Consider the following 17417-nt stretch of genomic DNA (forward strand, 5'->3'; position numbering starts at 1 on the left):
ACTACTTTCTTTTCCCATGAACTATTTGTGGTAGCTTGAAAAATACACATACGAAAGAAGGAAACTATAAATAATAAACATGGTGAATTATGGTAGAGTGGGGATTTCTTACTTCTAGTCTACTTTTCTTTATATCATATCATGTTTTGCTCCTTAAACATTCTAAATTTCCCAGTGGAAGTTACAGGCTACTGATTCTACTTTTTCCTATTACGTAGCTGTTCTGAGCTCCATCAGAAGCACATGGGTAAAGGGCCATTTTATGTAGACAACGTCTTAACTAGTTTTGCCATGCAGACCTAAGATGCCTCCACAACTATAGCTAAATCAAGAGATCTGTTCGCCTCAAGTCTTACTTCTGTCCCATTATTAAGACAAACAAACAGAAATTTCTTCCATTACTGAAAGACTAAAAGGCAATTTAGTTAACGGCAGTTTATAAGACAGTTTTGTTAATAAAGGTAGTTCAGTTAAGCTTTATATTTGTAAATATATAATTACACAAAGCCTTTTCATCCTTCATCTGGAAACACCTATGGATTTAATTCTTTAAATGACATCTGTCAAATGGGGGATCCCTAAAATGGTATCTGATGTCAGTCTTCAGTATTCAATGGCTAATTACTTGGCCATTGGATTAACTGGGGGCTCTGCTTCTTTACGTGTTGCCGAGTTTCAAAAGATAATCGTGAGAAAGAAATCCAAGGTTTGGTCAAACATTTGTTAGGGAAATTTGAAACTCTTGGCGAAATGAAGATTGGTATTTCTCTCACTCATGCTTCTTACTAGCAGGAATAACAGAATTGACTCTATGTAAGAATCAGTGCTCGCTGAACCCAGACAACTGTGTAACAAGGCTACAGATCTGGTCTCCTCATTGGCCCAGTTTGGTTTACTCTATTCTATTCCTGTCCCCAAAGGCTACGATCTAATGTCACAAAGGGGGCTAGGTAAGCAGACAAAGCCATCATCTCCATTATATTAACAACAGGCTCCGTTGATGCTGCAATAATAACATCATCTTTATATTTAAAGATAGAATTCTGAATGGGTGAGCAAGAGTCTACAGGGCTGTGCCACCTCTCACTATGCCATCTTTCTTGTACTCTATTAAACAGTCCCATTTCATGTATGTCCCCCCCCTTTTGTTCATCAATCTTTTTCTACTGTCAAATTAGAAAAAGGAGCCAAAAACAGAAGTCTTATTAACAGATTGAAAAGTGCCAAGACCCATAAATGACCCTTAGCAGCAATTAAACCAAAGAAAGAATCGCCGTAAACTGGAACGGAAACAAAAGGCTAACTACTTATCCAAACTCGGGCAAAGCCACAGCTCTTTCTCCCCATCTCCCCTCCGCCTGTTAGGAAAGGGGCATCTGAAGCTGCTGCTCCTCCTCCTCCAACTCACTTTCTGCGTCAAATAGTACGGGTCAAAGTCCTCCAGGGGAACCGCAACCAGGCCTTGGGGGATGTCCCCATAGATGAAAGGCAAACTCTTCCCCGCTTCCAGGTCACTGTTTGGCTTGGGCTTGCTGTCCTCGTCATCTTCCCGATGACTGCCATCGGCCTTTGGCGGTTTCTTGAGCTTGCTCTCGGCAATGCGCCTCTCAATGTTGGCCAGTGACTCAGGGGTGAAAGGCTTGAAACTATCAGGGCCTGGTGGTGCGAGCAGCCGCGCTGCCATCTTCTCATCCTGCAGCAGCTTCGTTAGTTATGCTGCGTCCAGGACAGGTCAGCTCTGGAAGAAACGGCAACACAGACAGCATTAATCCATCGCTGCTCTAAAAAGAGGCCAGACCAAACCATCTCACTCTCAACCTTTATTCACAACCTTCGCAACATAGAGTTGCTTCCATGGACATGGTTATTTTTCTCTTCAGAAAGTCTGTGGCATGGATGGACGAGGCAATGTCCATAACCACCCCTCAGGGGAATGAGCAGCCAAGGAGATCAAAACATGGGAGTCTCCTGAATGGCTAGTTTTTATTACTGACTTAGATGCAGCTCACAGTTAGTAACCACGTACAGCTACAAAGATACATTCCATACCCTCTATGCTTAGTGAAATGAGTCAGACAAAGACAAATACTGTATGATATCACTTACATGTGGAATCTAAAAAATACAGCAAAAACTAGTGAATATAACAAAAAAGAAGCAGACACAGATATAGAGAACAAACTAGTGGTTACCCGTGGGGAAAGGGAAGGAGGAGAGGGGTAATAAAGGGATTAAGAGGTACAAACTATTAGGTATAAAATAAGCTACAAGGATATATTGTACAACATGGGGAATATAGCCAGTATTTTATAATAACTATAAATGGAATATAACCTTTAAAAATTGTGAATCACTACATTGTACACCTGTAACTTATATAATATTGTATAGCAACAATACTTCAATAAAAAATAAAGTGATTTTCTTATAGACAACATTAAAAATATATATATTTTATACCCTCGAGTAATTTCTATTCTAAATGAATAAGGTACGTTTAACATGACCGAGAGGCACCTATTAGCTTTGGAATCCTTATATGCTCAAGTCATCTTCCTTTCCTAGAACTCTGCTCCCTAAAGAAACACTCTTTTTCCAAGGACAACACAAGGGTAAACTGTCACTCTTTTCAAATTTCAGTTTCTGAAAACACTAAACCCTTCAAAACCTTGGAAGCACAAAAATATAGATAGAAATGCTTCCATTTGCTTTGGCTCTTCTGTTTCAAGTTCTTCTTCAATTCACCAAGGTTTGTAAAACCCATCCGGTATAAACGTCCAGAAGTACCTGCTCTGATGACCAAGCTCATGCCAGGGACAAACACAAAGCGCTTTTCTTCACGGAGAGGGCAGATATTGCTCTACGTACCTCCTACTCAGCAACAGGAAAAGCAAATGGGAGAGGAATCTTAGAGACCTTCCTCTGATGCACCAGCCCTGCAGCACTGCAGGGTGAACGACAGCAGAAAGGCCCCTGAGCAGGGCTCACGCCAGAAGGACAGGAAGTGAGAACTGAATCACAAACCAAATCCCTTTCTAAACAGAGAAACTGAAGTAGTGCCATACTACAGCCAAAGACTTCTAAGCATGGTATTTGAAAAGCCCATTTTCATTTATGTTTATACAGAGTCCTAGGTTATTGAAATACACACCTTGGAACAGGGGGCTCCCTAATGTCAAAGCAATGTGAGTCTCCCCAGGAAAGCTTTAGGGCTTCACTGGCAGTTCATCTGGTGCTCGTGGTGCTGCTTCTTCCTTTTGTTTTATGAGCTTCACAAGGACAATCTGGGAAATTTTTTTAAAGGCTAAAAACAGTTCTTTCCCTCCTACTTAGCCCTCAAGGTCCACTCCAAGGCAAGCATCCATAAAACTTGAGGCTCCTTAAGAGAACAGTAGTAGAGTTAACTCTAAGTAATTTGGGAGTGAAATACCCAAGGGCTCTTTTCATAAATACACCCGCAGAGAGCCCAGATTTTTCCAGTGGTGGTGACGGCTGCGAAAGGCAGTGTGTGGTATCCACATGGGCTGATCAGCTCACTCGGTTACAGCCTGGCACTGACGAGGCCAGAACCACAAGTCAGCTCCACGCTGCACACACACAAAACACCATTCCTCAGATGATGGGGTCGAAGAAATCCTTTTCATGTATGAAGCATGCGATTCTAGAGCTGCGAGGGATTTTATAGATCCAGTCCATTTCATTTTAAGAGTTAGGAAACTTGGAGTCTGAAGGGATGAGGCAACGTACCCAAAGTCACAGGGCCAAGAAAAAACACACAAAGAGCTCTGACTCCCCCAACTCATACTTCTTTTATTCTGACAAATATCAGTTACCCCTCTGCCTGTCCCAGCCTGACTCCCACTACTCCCCAACGGGAACAGTCTGGTTCAAGTAAATCGCACGCAAATGCCAATGGTTTTACTGATCTAAGACTTTACTCCCATTGTTTCCCCCAAACCTAAAATTCCTTTCCGCTTATCAGTCCCTGAATTGCCTCCCATAAATCCCTACTCCTCCGAAGAATCTTCCCATCAGCTCCAGCCCTTACTAATTATTTTCCCCTTGTGAACTCCTACAGCTTTATCGTGATCTCTTAGCTAGCATTTATCACATACTTGCTATGTTTCAGGTATTGTTCCAAGCACCTTGCTTGTATTAACTCATTTAATCTCCAGAACAACCTATGAGGTAGACATTATTATTATCCCCTTTTAACAGATGAGGAAAAAGAGGCACAGAGTCCTAACGGAGCTTGGCCAAAGTTACACAGCTAGAAAATGGCAAAGTCAGGGTTCAAGACATCTTATTCACACTTGCCTTGGCTCTCAGTCATTGTCCAACTGCACCACATAAATCCCTAGGGGCATGAGTGGTGCCTTAAACTTCTTTTGTATTCTCCTCACAGAGAATACGATTATGCCTGGAACCCATAATTGGTCCAAGTACTTGGGACTCCTTGGTTCCCACAGCCACACTCATCCTCAACCCTGGGTCACCCTCTGGGTCACCCTACTTAGAGGACAGAGAATACTGCAAGAGGAAGTCACTGCAGATGCTGACAAATTCTTGTAACCTGACTGTACACACCTGGGCTCTTCATAGGTAAAGCCATCCTAGGCTAAGTCCTCTGCCTTTGTCTCTGCCTTTGTTTCCTCCTGCCTTCTCCAAGACCAGGTTCCCTCAAAGTTCATGGGTCTCCATCACATTCTCAATCTTTACTTTTCCCCTCCTACTTCTGTATTTTCTCCCTTTACATCTTCATCCCCCCCCCACCCACTCTCTCTTCATTTGGCTTAAGCGATCCTGGTTCTCTTCTGATATCCTGGTTCTATCCTGGTTCTTCCCCTACCACCTTTTTCTTCTCTTAAGGGCTGGTTTTCTGCAATCTCTCTGCATCACTCCTTCTTTTAGGGATCTCATCTACTCAAAATAATCTGTATGTGGGTGATTTTCAGATTTCTGTCACAGCCCTGATTGCTCTTCTGAGCCCCACAACTGCCTGTCACCACTTCACAATTAAAGCATTTAAAACCACTCATCTTTTTACTTCCAAGACGGAGTCCTCCACTTGGCTTTCTTAATCCTGTGATCGGGACCATCGTTTTTCCAGCCATCTAGCGTGGACCTTCAGTCACCTTTACCCTGTCATCCTTTGCTGTCCTTGCCCAACCAGTCACCAGCCTCACTAATTCTTCTTCCTTCAGAGTTTCCATTTTCAACCTAATTCAGGTCCTACTGCAATAGTCTCCCACCTGTGGACCAGTCCTCAGCCCACCAGGCACATCTCCAAAGATCCGTTTCCCTAAAAAATATGCTTCCATTATGTCATTTTCCTCCCTCGAAGCTACTGGAGTTACAGAACAGAATCCAAACTTCTGCCATTTCACTGCCATTCAAGGCTTTCTACAACCTTACACTTCTCAGATATTCATCTACAACCTTATACTTCACAAACATTCTTTTCTACTGCTTCCCTGCAAGAACATCTACTCTGGCGACTGGTTTTTGTTTTAATTTTCTAGTATTTTTTTAAAGGTAGAACAATAAAGTGTATACAAATCTTAAGTGCACAGATTAGTTTGTAATATGTATACACCTGTGTAACCACCACTTAGATCAAGATACAGAAGATATGTTTCCAGCACCCCAGATGGCTCTCTTGAGCTCCCCCATCAAAGACCACCACAACCATCCCTGCCCAGCAAAAGCTATTCTGACATCTATCACCATAGATTAGTTTGGCCTTAGCAGAAGATAAAATATACTCTTCAAAATCTGGCTTCTTTCATTCAACATTATTTCTGTGAAATTCATCTCTATTGTGTGTGTAGCAGTAGTTCATTCTTTTTATTGCTCTGTGGTATTCCATGTATGAACATACAATTTATTTACCCATTCTACTTTGCTGGACATTTAGGTTGATTATAGTTTCAGGCTATTATGAATGAAAGCTGCTAAGTACCTTTTAGTGCATGCCTGTTGGTGGCCATATGTGCTCTTCTCTTTTCAGCATATAGACAGGAGTGGAATGCTGGGCTCAGAGCATGCGTTTATTTAGCCTTAGTGATACTTCTACCAGCAAGATAAGAGCGTTCCAGTTACTCCACATCCTCACCAACACTTGGAAATGACAGCCCTCTTAAGTTTTACCCATTCTAGTGAGCATATATACAGTGAGAGCTCATGGTTTTTACATAATTTACTGAGGTGGAATTAACCATTTTAAAGCGAACAACTCAGTGGCAATGAGTACATTCACAACATACTGCAACTACCACCTCTATCTAGTTCCAAAACATTTCCATCACTCCAAAGTAAAACCCTTTACCCATTAATCAGTTTCTCTCCATTCCTCTCCCCTGCACCCACCTGACGCCAAGCCTCCCTACCCCCCAGCTCCTGGCACCCATCAGGCTGTGTTGTGTCTTTATAATCTATTGATTGATCTATTCCAGAAATTCATATAAATGGAATCATACAGTATGTAACCTTTCATGTTTGGCTTCTTTCATCCTCATTGTAGCATGTATCAGTTCTTCACTCCTTTCTATGGATGAATAACGTTTCAATATATGTCTGTATCATAATCTGTTTATTCATCCATCCACTGAGGAACAACTGAGGGGGGAGGTCTTTCCACTTCTTGGCTATTGTCAACAGTACATGCACATGTACTTATTTTAGTTCGTCCCTGGTTTTTTTTGTTGTGGACCATTTCTTTTTTTTTTTTTTTTTAATAAATTTATTTATGGCTGCAGTGGGTCTTCGTTGCTGCGCACCGGCTTTCTGTAGTTGCAGCAAGCGGGGGCTACTCTTTTTTTTTTTTTTAATAAGTATTTTAATTTATTTATTTATTTTTGGCTGTGTTGGGTCTTCGTTTCTGTGCGAGGGCCTTCTCTAGTTGCAGCAAGTGGGGGCCACTCTTCATCGCGGTGCGCGGGCCTCTCACCATCGTGGCCTCTCTTGTTGCAGAGCACAGGCTCCAGACGCGCATGCTCAGTAGTTGTGGCTCACAGGCCTAGTTGCTCCGCGGCATGTGGGATCTTCCCAGACCAGGGCTCGAACCCGTGTCCCCTGCATTGGCAGGCAGTGTCTCAACCACTGCGCCACCAGGGAAGCCCGCGGGGGCTACTCTTCATTGCGGTGCACGGGCTTCTCGTTGCGGTGGCTTCTCTTGTTGCAGAGCACAGGCTCTAGGCATGCGGGCTTCAGTAGTTGTGGCTCGCAGGCTGTAAAGCGCAGGCTCAGTAGTTGTGGCGCACGGGCTGAGTTGCTCCACGGCACGTGGGATCTTCCCGGGCCAGGGCTCGAACCCGTGTCCCCTGCGTTGGCAGGCAGGTTCTCAACCACTGCACCACCAGGGAGGCCCTGATGTGGACCATTTCTAAAGTCTTTATTGAACTTGCCACAACACTGCCTCTATTCTATGTCTTGGCTCTTCGGCCGCGAGGCATGTGGGACCCCAGCTCCCCGACCAGGTATCCAACCCCTCACCCCCTGCATTGGAAGGCAAAGTCCCAACCACTGGACCGCCAGGGAAGTCCCTTAGTCCCTGTTTTTAATTCTTTTAAGTATACACGTAGGAGTGGAACTGCAGGGTCACATGGTAACTCTAAGCTTTATTTTTTGAGGAAATGCCAAATTGTTTTTCCACAGAGGCTAAACCACTTTGCACTCTCATCAGCAATATAAGCAAGGTTCCAATTTCTTTACATCTTAGCCAACACATATTTTCCTTTCATTATTATTTTTTTTAACAGCCATCTTAGTGGGTGTGAAGTGGTATCTCACTGTGGTTTTGATTTGCATTTTTCTAATGACTAATTATGTTGAGCATTTTTCCATGTGTTCGTTAGCTCACTGGAGATTTAATTTGCTTTTCTCTGACAACACTGAGCACCTTTTCATATGTTTATTGCCCATTTAGAAATCCTCCTTTGTGGAATGCCAGTTTAAATCTTTGCCCACTTTTTTCTAGAGTCATCTGCATTTTCTTATTGATTTGTGGGAGTTCTTTGCACATTCCCCATACAAGTCTTTTGTCAGATATATTTCAAATATTTTTCTCCTTTTTACTTTCTAAATGGTGTCTTTTGATAAAAAGTAGTTCTTAATTTTACTGAAATCCAATCCATCAATCTTCCCTTTCATGTTTTTTGTTGTTGTTGTTATAAGACATCTTTGTTTATCCCAAAGTCATGCAGCTATTAGCCTAAATTTTCTTCTAGAAGCTTTTTTGTTTTACCTTTCTTATTTAGACTTCATATAATCTGGAACTGATTTTTGAATATTGTGTGAGATAGAGGTCAAGGTTCATTTTTTTTTCTACATGGGTCTCCAATTGACCCAGCATCACTTAATATATGGTCGTTGACTCCTAAACACACTTTCATTTTCTTATTTGGGTCTCCAATTGACCCAGCATCACTTAATATATGGTCACCGTTGTTTTCGTTGACTCCTAAACACACTTTCATTTTCTTATTTTAAATCTCCTGAAGTCTTTCTTTCCTTCTCATCTAAATTCCATTCATCTCTAAAACCAGCTTAAATTCCTCCTCCTTCTGAGGACTAAAAATAAAAATAAACTTTTTAGATTTAGAAGGAATTTAGAGACCATCTAGTCCAACTTTCCTTAACTTTACAGATAAGAAAATTTAACAGTAAGTTAAGTAAGAGAGGCTGAGTTGTCTAACTGCTAATCGGTGACAGGTGCAGAGCTAGGGCACAGGTCTCTTGGCCTCCAATATAATGCTTTTTCACCATGCCACACAGTCTCTTAGGCAATGCACCTCATCCATCATAACAATAAATGTGACTTTTAGCCCTGAGAATTCTGAAAGAGATTGAACCAGACTCAAAGTTGGGAGAAATCGATGATTAGGGCTCCCTTCTGTTGGTCACCCAGGAATATTAAGACCTTAAAATGTCAGTTGTGGCTTGAACACACACAAATAAAGATGACTCTAAATTAAGGAAAAGGGGGTGGAAGAGGGAAAGAAAACGGGCACTGGAGTGAGGTTATGATGGAGATGAAGGAAGAGAAGTCATCTAGGAGGAGTTGTTGAGGGAAACACTACAGGCGGGGGTACACAAAAAACGTTAGGAGGAGGATCAAATAGCAAGTAGTATTAAAAACTTGTCTCAGACTTAAAAAAGAACAAATCGGAGGACTCATATTTTCTGATATCAAAAATTACTACAAAGATACACTAACCAAAGCAGTGTGGTACTGGCATAAAGACAGACATATAGACCAATGGAATACATTAGAGAGCCTAGAAACAAATCCTCACATATACAGTCAAATGATTTTCAAAAAGGGTGCCAAGGCCATTCAATGGGGGAAAGAACAGTCTTCAACAAATAGCGCTGGGAAAATCGGATACCCAATGTGAAAGAATGAAGTTGGACTCCCACCTTATTATACCGTATACAAAAATTAACTCAAAATGGATCAAATATCTAAATGTAAGAGATAAAATTATAAAATTCTTAGAAGAAAATATAGGGGAAAAACTTCACGAAATTGGATTTGGCAATGATTTCTTGCATATGACACCAAAAGCACAGAAATAAAAGAAAAAATAGATATATTGCACATCACCAAAATTTAAAACTTTTCTGCATCAAAGGACACTATCAAGAGAGTGAAAAGGCAACCCGCAGAATGAGAGAAAATATTTGCAAATCATGTATTTCATAAGGGATTAATACTCAGAATATATAAAGAATTCCTACAACAACAACAACAACAACAACAAAAAACCTAACTTAAAAAATGGTCAGGGGCTTCCCTGGTGGCGCAGTGGTTGAGAATCTGCCTGCTAATGCAGGGGACACGGGTTCGAGCCCTGGTCTGGGAAGATCCCACATGCCACGGAGCAGCTGGGCCCGTGAGCCACAATTGCTGAGCCTGCGCGTCTGGAGCCTGTGCCCCGTGACGGGAGGGGCCGCGATAGAGAAAGGCCCGCGCACCGCGATGAAGAGCGGTCCCCGCACCGCGATGAAGAGTGGCCCCCGCTTGCCGCAACTGGAGAAAGCCCTCGCACGAACCGAAGACCCAACACAGCCAAAAATAAATAAATAAATAAATAAATAAATAAGAAAATCCTTTAAAAAAAAAAAAAAAAAAAAAAAGGTCAGGACTTCCTGGGTGGTGCAGTGGTTAAGAATCTGCCTGCCGATGCAGGGGACACGGGTTCGAGCCCTGGTCTGGGAAGATCCCACATGCCGCGGAGCAACTAAGCCCGTGCGCCACAACTACTGAGCCTGCGCTCTAGAGCCCACGAGCCACAGCTACTGAGGCCGCGTGCCACAACTACTGAAGCCCGAGCACCTAGAGCCTGTGCTCTGCAACAAAGAGAAGCCACCACAATGAGAAGTCCACGCACCGCAAATGAAGAGTAGCCCCCACTCGCTGCAACTTGAGAAAGCCTGCGGGCAGCAACGAAGACCCAATGCAGCCATAAATAAATAAACAAATAAATAAATAAATAAATTTAAAAATAAATAAATAAAAAATGGTCAAAGGGCTTGAATAGACATTCTCCAAAGAAGATATACAAATGGCCAATAACCACATATAAAGATGCTCAACATCACTAATCATTAGGGAAATGGAAATCAAAACCCCAATGAGACACCACTTCACACTCATTAGGATGGCTATTATAAAATGAAACAAAACAAAATAACAACTGTTGGAGAACGTGGAGAAATTGGAACTCTTGTGCTGCTACGGAAAACAGTATGGTGCTTCCTCAAAAAATTAAACACAGAATTGCCATAAGATTCAGCAATCCCACTTTTAGGTACATACCCAAAAGAACTGGAAGCAGGGACTCAAACAGATATTTGTACACCCATGTTCACAGCAGCATTATTCACAATAGCGAAAAGGTGGAATCAACACAAATATCAACGGACAGATGAATGGATAAATAAAATGTGCTATATACATACAATGGAATATTATTCAGCCTTAAAAGGGAAGGAAATTCTGTCATATGCTACAACATGGATGAACCTTGAAGACACTATGCTAAGTGAAATAAACCAGACACAAAAGGACAAATATTGTATGATTCCACTTATATGCGGTACCTATAGTCAAATGCATAGAGACAGAAAGTAGAACAGTGGTTACCAGGAGCTGGGGGGAAGCAGCAATGGGGGAGTTATTGTTTAATGGGTACAGAGTTTCAGTTTGGGATGATGAAAAAGTTCTGGAGATGGATAGTAGTGATGGTTGCACAACAATGTGAATGTACTCAATACCACTGAATTGTACACTTAAATGGTTAAAAAGGAAAATTTTATATTATGTATATTTTACCACAATTTATTTAAAGAGAAAAAAACTGAAGCATTGACTGTGTCCCTACTATATGCCAGAAACTGTACTCATGATCAGTATAGCTCCTTGCCTTCAGGGACCTTTAAAGTCTTCTGGGGGTAGAAGACAAATAAACAGGCAAAGTACAGTATGATAAATCCAGTAAAGTAAAATGGGCTTCTACAGACAGATACAAGCAAGACACCTAATCAGGAAGATCAGGGAAGGTTTCCTGAAGAAAGTGACATCTTAGCTAAAGCCTGAAGCTGGTGAAGTACAAGATGGCAGGAAAATGGATAGAGCTTTGCAGGAAGAAAATATAGCACATACAAAAGACCACAGACAAGGGAGATCAAGCCCCTTAGGTACTGCAAACAGTTCAGTGTAAGTGGTCTTTAGAAAATTAACTAACAGGTAAACAGGTGTCACATCAGGGGGGCAAAGTCATTATCATGGCAAGTGGTTTTGATTTTATCCTGAAGGCAATAAGGAGATACTGAAGGTCTGAATGACTTGATCAAAGTTACACTTTTAGGAAGATTATTCTGGCTACAGTGTAAAGAATGAGGCAGGCAGTGAGGAGATGAGGTGGGGGAGAACAAGATCAGAGAGAAGATGACCAGGTAAGAAGACTGTTGTAGCAATTCAGTTGAGAGAAAATGACGGCCTGAACCAGGCAGCAGCAATAGGGATGATGTACAGAACGGAATGTCGACTAACTGAAGTGGGAGGTAAGGTAGAAGGAAAATCAAGAAAGAGGCCCAGATCTTTGCTGTGGGCAATGGATGCAAGGCAGTAAAATTCAGAGACAGGGAATAAGATGTGATGCACAGCTCTGGGGTTTACGGTTATGACTTCACTTTTGAGTTGCTTTGGTACATCCAAATGGAGATTCTGAATAGGCAGTAGACATGTGGTCCTGAAGTTCAAGGGAAAGGCTTAACGACAAGAACTAAAAGGAGAGAAGCAGCTTTGTATAGAACTACAGCTAGACTCTGAGGACTGCCAGTCAGTCTCTGCATGTTGATATATAGCTCATTTGGAATTAGCCAGAGGAGCAGCAGTGCTCTGGGAGGAAGGTGGGCGGCTCTTATCACAGGAGAAGAGAGAAATGCAGCCAGATGGATAGAGTTTACACTGTCCCCACTCCCCGGGCCCCTCCTTCCTCCAGTGACAACTAGATTCTAGGCTGCCAATTTTCTACTTTGTCACTTACAGATTTCATTTTGGAAAATCATATAACAGTTCTAGAAACTGAAATAAAAACAATTTTGTCAAATCTTAATTTTACTCATTTGAAACATTAAAAATTGCTGTCCTAAGCCTCTCTCGATAACATCGAAATCTGGCTCTCCCTCCTACAAGATGTTACGGCCCATCCTCACCCTGGTGAATGTCAGCACCTGTGCTAACTGACAGCTGTCCTGTGCATTCTTCTGTCTCACTGGCTTTCCACCTCATGAGGCCACTTCAAAGTTTGTTCTTCTTAAGGCTCACACACACCAAACTTTTCCAAAGCTGAGCTATTTGCCTCTGATTCTCAATAACTGGTCTCTTCTTAATCCTCTGAGATAGTCACTCTTGGTTGATTTACAACTGTCTTCCTGCAGATGCCCTTTGAAGGATCTGTTTATAGAATATTTTGAAAGAGGCCTAATATGGATATAAATTTAAGATTAACCATGATAAGTAAGTAACTCTATCCGGAGGTACGTGTGAAGCACTTACACTTTGAGTACTTGAATATTTTGATCTAAAAATGCTTTTAAGTGAAGTCAATCAAGAGGTCATTAGACTTCCATCTCCCTGGCCCTGCAGACACTACAAGTCACATTTTCCCTCAATTATATCACCTATCCCCCATCACCAATTTTCTTTTTTTCAAATTTAACTGGCTTTCGATGTTCCTCTTATTTCTTCCACAAGGTACAGGAGCCTTTCCCCTTTCTATCCCTTTGTAGGCTCTGGTTGTTCCCCCACCCTCCCATCTATTGCCATTCTCTTCACTAGTCTCCTGATTCAAGTTACGATGCAAACAATTTTTCTTGCCTATTGCTTTATAACTGAAAAGGGTTTCATTTTTGTGATCTGTGGTTCTCTACTTCTTTCTGCCTCAATTCCAACATGCACATTAGATTTTACCCTCAATTTCCTATGCATTTCTTTCACAGTAATATTGAGATTCCCCTCTCACCTATGTGGTCCCTTCCTCCCATCCCAACGCAACCCCACGCAACTGTCTAAAGAGACAGCAGATGTTGTCTTATTTTCCACTAGATTGTCTCCATGTATTCCAGAGAGCTAAACTACTGACATATGCTTGACACTGAGAAAAGAAATGTCAATTCATAGGTGTTCCCACTCTAAGGGAAGACCAAAATGTTTAGGAAGCCATATTTTATCTCAAGTATCTAAGACAGGCTTCTAGGTACTACTCTAGAGCCTGGATGAGAAACTCTCACTTTATACCGTCTCCCATAAGCATTTATTGGGCATGGTGGGAACAGGAAAATCCCTCCATATGAAGGAACATGTTGGGAGTGGAGGAAGGAAGTAGCTGTACACACACAAACATTATAAAATTCCTAATTATAAGTGAGGAAATCAACAAATCTCCTGTTTGATGTTGCTTTTTCCTTTACAATTATATACAGTTAATCAGCTTAAGTCCAGTGAATATGTGATTTGGACTCATATATATATATGATTCACTGCTCTGACCAAAAATCCAACGGTTTTAAGCTTTGCCTCTACTATATAATGACTGTGAGACCTACTAATACAACAAAGAAAGCACAGGGTTAATATGGTGTCTAACATGCAGAAAGGGCACAGTAAATATTAGCTCTTAATACCATCTGTATCACCAGCTTAATTTTTTCCATTCCACACAACCTTCATAAAATAAATAAAAATCCAAAACAATTTCTGCAAATCACTGCATAAATCCTGCTGAACAAAGATGCCATCACTGTGGAAATTCATTTGTGGTGGGCAGTCAGTGAATGAAACATTATCTATAATGTTCACTTCTCAGTTGATACAAAAACAATCTAAATGTGGGTATAAATGGTAGTTAAGGGGTATCAATATATCATGTGTACAAAAGACAAATGTAGCCAAGTTGCAGATATTCTCTACTACATTACAGACTACATACAGCCAGAGGCACACTTGCCAAGCTCAACTGAGGAATGCAGATGATCTCACTCTTAGCAGAGAAAGAGATGGTGGAAATGCTTGCTGGACTTATCTTTCACAACTGAGGATGAAGGTATGGACTACAATCATATTAATAACATCACAGGGTTATATTACTTTCATCTGCATATACCCTTTTTCATTGCACATAGAATTCAGAACTTAAGTCACAAGATTTCACAGCTAGCTTTAACTTTGCCATCTTCAAAATATGGTGTTTGACTATAATGAGGATTACAAGGTTTCTGTTTTCCACCGTTGGTAAGACCCCAGCCCAGATGCGTCTAAAAAGCTTGACAATTTGCAATCAAAATAATGGTTGTGGACAGCTGACATCACCTATGCCATCGAGATTTTTTTTTTTACATTAAGACATCAGATCAAGATCTCTACTACACCCCCCGAAGAGATACAATCCTAGGCCATGCTTAAGAAACTGATGTTGTAATTCAGATATTGTCACTGACCAGCTGTATGGCCCTTAATAAATCAATTCACCTACCCAAGCCTTGGTCTTATTTATAAAAGGAGGGAGGTGAGTGAAATGATTTATAGAGCCAGATCTATATTACGGAGGTTCCATAATATTATGTAATTTGCCCAAGGTCAGCTAAATGATCTTGGGCAAATTAATATTATGGAACCTCCATTTCCTCATTTGAGGGTTAAATGAGATGATGCATGTGAAGTAGGTCTCAATAAATAAATGATAATCATAATACTACCAATAATGATAGTTAATATGGAGTATTTACTACATGCTCTAGGCACAGCTCTAAGAATTTTTATTATAATTCTTTTGATCCTTCCTACAACCCTGTGAGGTAGGTATAATTACCATCCCATATTACTTGTGAGAAAACTGAAGCACAGAGAGATTAAGTAATTTACCCAAGATCACAGAGTGGTATTCAAACCCAAGTTGTTTGGCTCCAGGGTCTGTGTTCTTCATCATTTCACTAAACTACTTCTTGTTATCAGCACTCTTTCCCGTTCTCTGAACCTCTTCTAAGATCCCTTTCAGCTCTGCTTCCAGAAAAATAGACTAATTAGCTACCCTGGACTCTGACAGGCTAAGCAAAGTTGGCTTCTCTGAGAGAATTACAAAGGTTCTAAATGTATAGAGGCTTAAATCAGAAAGAATTGTGTCCGGATTCAATACCTACCATCAAATAATTATGCGTTGAATAAAGGAATGAACACAGAGGCTAAAAAGAAGTCAAGTACCATTTGGTTGATCCTTACGATAACCGTGACCAAGAATTCATTCATTCAGTAAGCACTTCTTAGGTGTCTACTATATGGCAGGCACTGGCAAGCTTATAACTTAGAAAACTGATATCAGAACACATTCTCCTAAGTCATTATTTGGCAGTCATGTTGTAAAGTAGATTCCGGTACTGGATAGTAGAAAGTTGAATGAAAACTTTAAAGCTTTTTTGTTTTCCAAATGAAATCTCAGATGAAATGTCAATATATAACATACACAAAAGCACCTCTGCTCTGGTTGAAGCAGGGAGTGAGCCTGAAGTCCACCTCGCTCTGCCCATGTCACCCCAAAGACATTCCTGCAGAGTGTCAGGATGGCTCTGAAAGTATTACACAAAACAATTATTGGGTCTCTTTGAACTCCAGAATTCAGCGGACACCTCTTATAGCAATGGATCGTGACTGCTTACCAATAAAGTTCACTTGATATGGATATGCAGAAATATATGAATGTGGTTATGTGCCTGTATGCAAAGCTGGTGTAATGTCTATAAAGATTATTATAATATCGATTGTCAGGCATTTTATAATCATTACCTTTAATTCTCACAACAACCTAATTAAGCAGGTATTGACAGCTTCATTTTACAAGTGAGGAAAGTGAGACTCATATAAAAAATATGAATTCCCAAGGTCATATGGGAAGCAGCCTCCCTCCAAAGCCCACAGGGTTTCCCTTGTAGACTAAGGTCAGGTACTTGCCTACTCCAAAGAAGCTCTATAAACAGAAGGAAGATGCAAGAATGGACAGCTTATATGGAGCTTTGCTACTCAGGCAACTCGCAGGTTGTTTCACTGGTCAAAAAAGGTGACACCCCAAATGGGTCAGACCTAGGGCATTCAAGCAGCATTGAGAACCAAAGCGTCACGCGTGGCTAAGAGGCTGGAATACAGGAACCACAGAGGTCTCGTGGAGCGCGTACGGTTTTTGCTCTTCACTTGCTGAATCAATCTCTAACGAATAGCAGGGCAGACCCACTAAATGGTTACTAGAAGATCACTTACTTACCAAACTCAGAAGCACGGCTCACACTTCTATGAGGTTGTACGGGGGAAGGGAAGATGGGTCACCCAAGTAGCTGCTGTGGTTCTCAGACACGGTGACTACAAGCAGGGAGACACACACAACAGGGGGGTCTGAGATACTGCTTCAACCGGGGGGTAACGAAAGCCTCCTCACAGGGTTACCGCGAGGAGCTGATGGGAGAGTATCTGCCAAAAGCTCTTGAGGTGTTACACAAATGTCAATACAGCAATACACAGTAGCCTGCCTGTGAAGTGCTAGGAGGTCATCGCAGCAAACAATCTGGTGTGGTCAGCCACGATTAAAAACAGGATAGATCTTTCCTGAACAAGATTTTAGACTTGCTAGGAATCCTAGGAGATTCAGCTGACAGAGCGACAAACTTGCAAACAGTTGCTGAGGCTACAAATTAATGCAACCTCATATTTGTATAGGGCTGTAACATTTACAGAGCATTTTCTTATCCTTTACCTCATCTCAGCCTCACTTGTGAGGTTAAAGGAGCAAATACTGCCAGATTCAATTTCACAGAAAAGGTATTTGAGGTTAGAGAGGCCAACTGACTTGCCTTGTTTCAAAGAGCCA

At 41.4% G+C, this 17417-nt stretch overlaps 1 protein-coding gene across 1 annotated transcript in view; it reads right to left on the minus strand.

Moving 5' to 3' along the window:
* Nucleotides 1-17417, minus strand: part of SCN8A (sodium voltage-gated channel alpha subunit 8) — a 188350-nt gene that overhangs the window by 118290 nt on the left and 52643 nt on the right. Inside the window, exon 2 of the mRNA XM_057557190.1 lies at nucleotides 1409-1738. Coding sequence (XP_057413173.1) covers nucleotides 1409-1684 — 276 coding nt within the window. The 5' untranslated portion in view covers nucleotides 1685-1738. The remainder of the gene's footprint in view (nucleotides 1-1408; nucleotides 1739-17417) is intronic.

This window comes from Balaenoptera acutorostrata, chromosome 11 (genome assembly GCF_949987535.1).
Source record: "Balaenoptera acutorostrata chromosome 11, mBalAcu1.1, whole genome shotgun sequence".
Classification (NCBI taxonomy): domain Eukaryota; kingdom Metazoa; phylum Chordata; class Mammalia; order Artiodactyla; family Balaenopteridae; genus Balaenoptera; species Balaenoptera acutorostrata.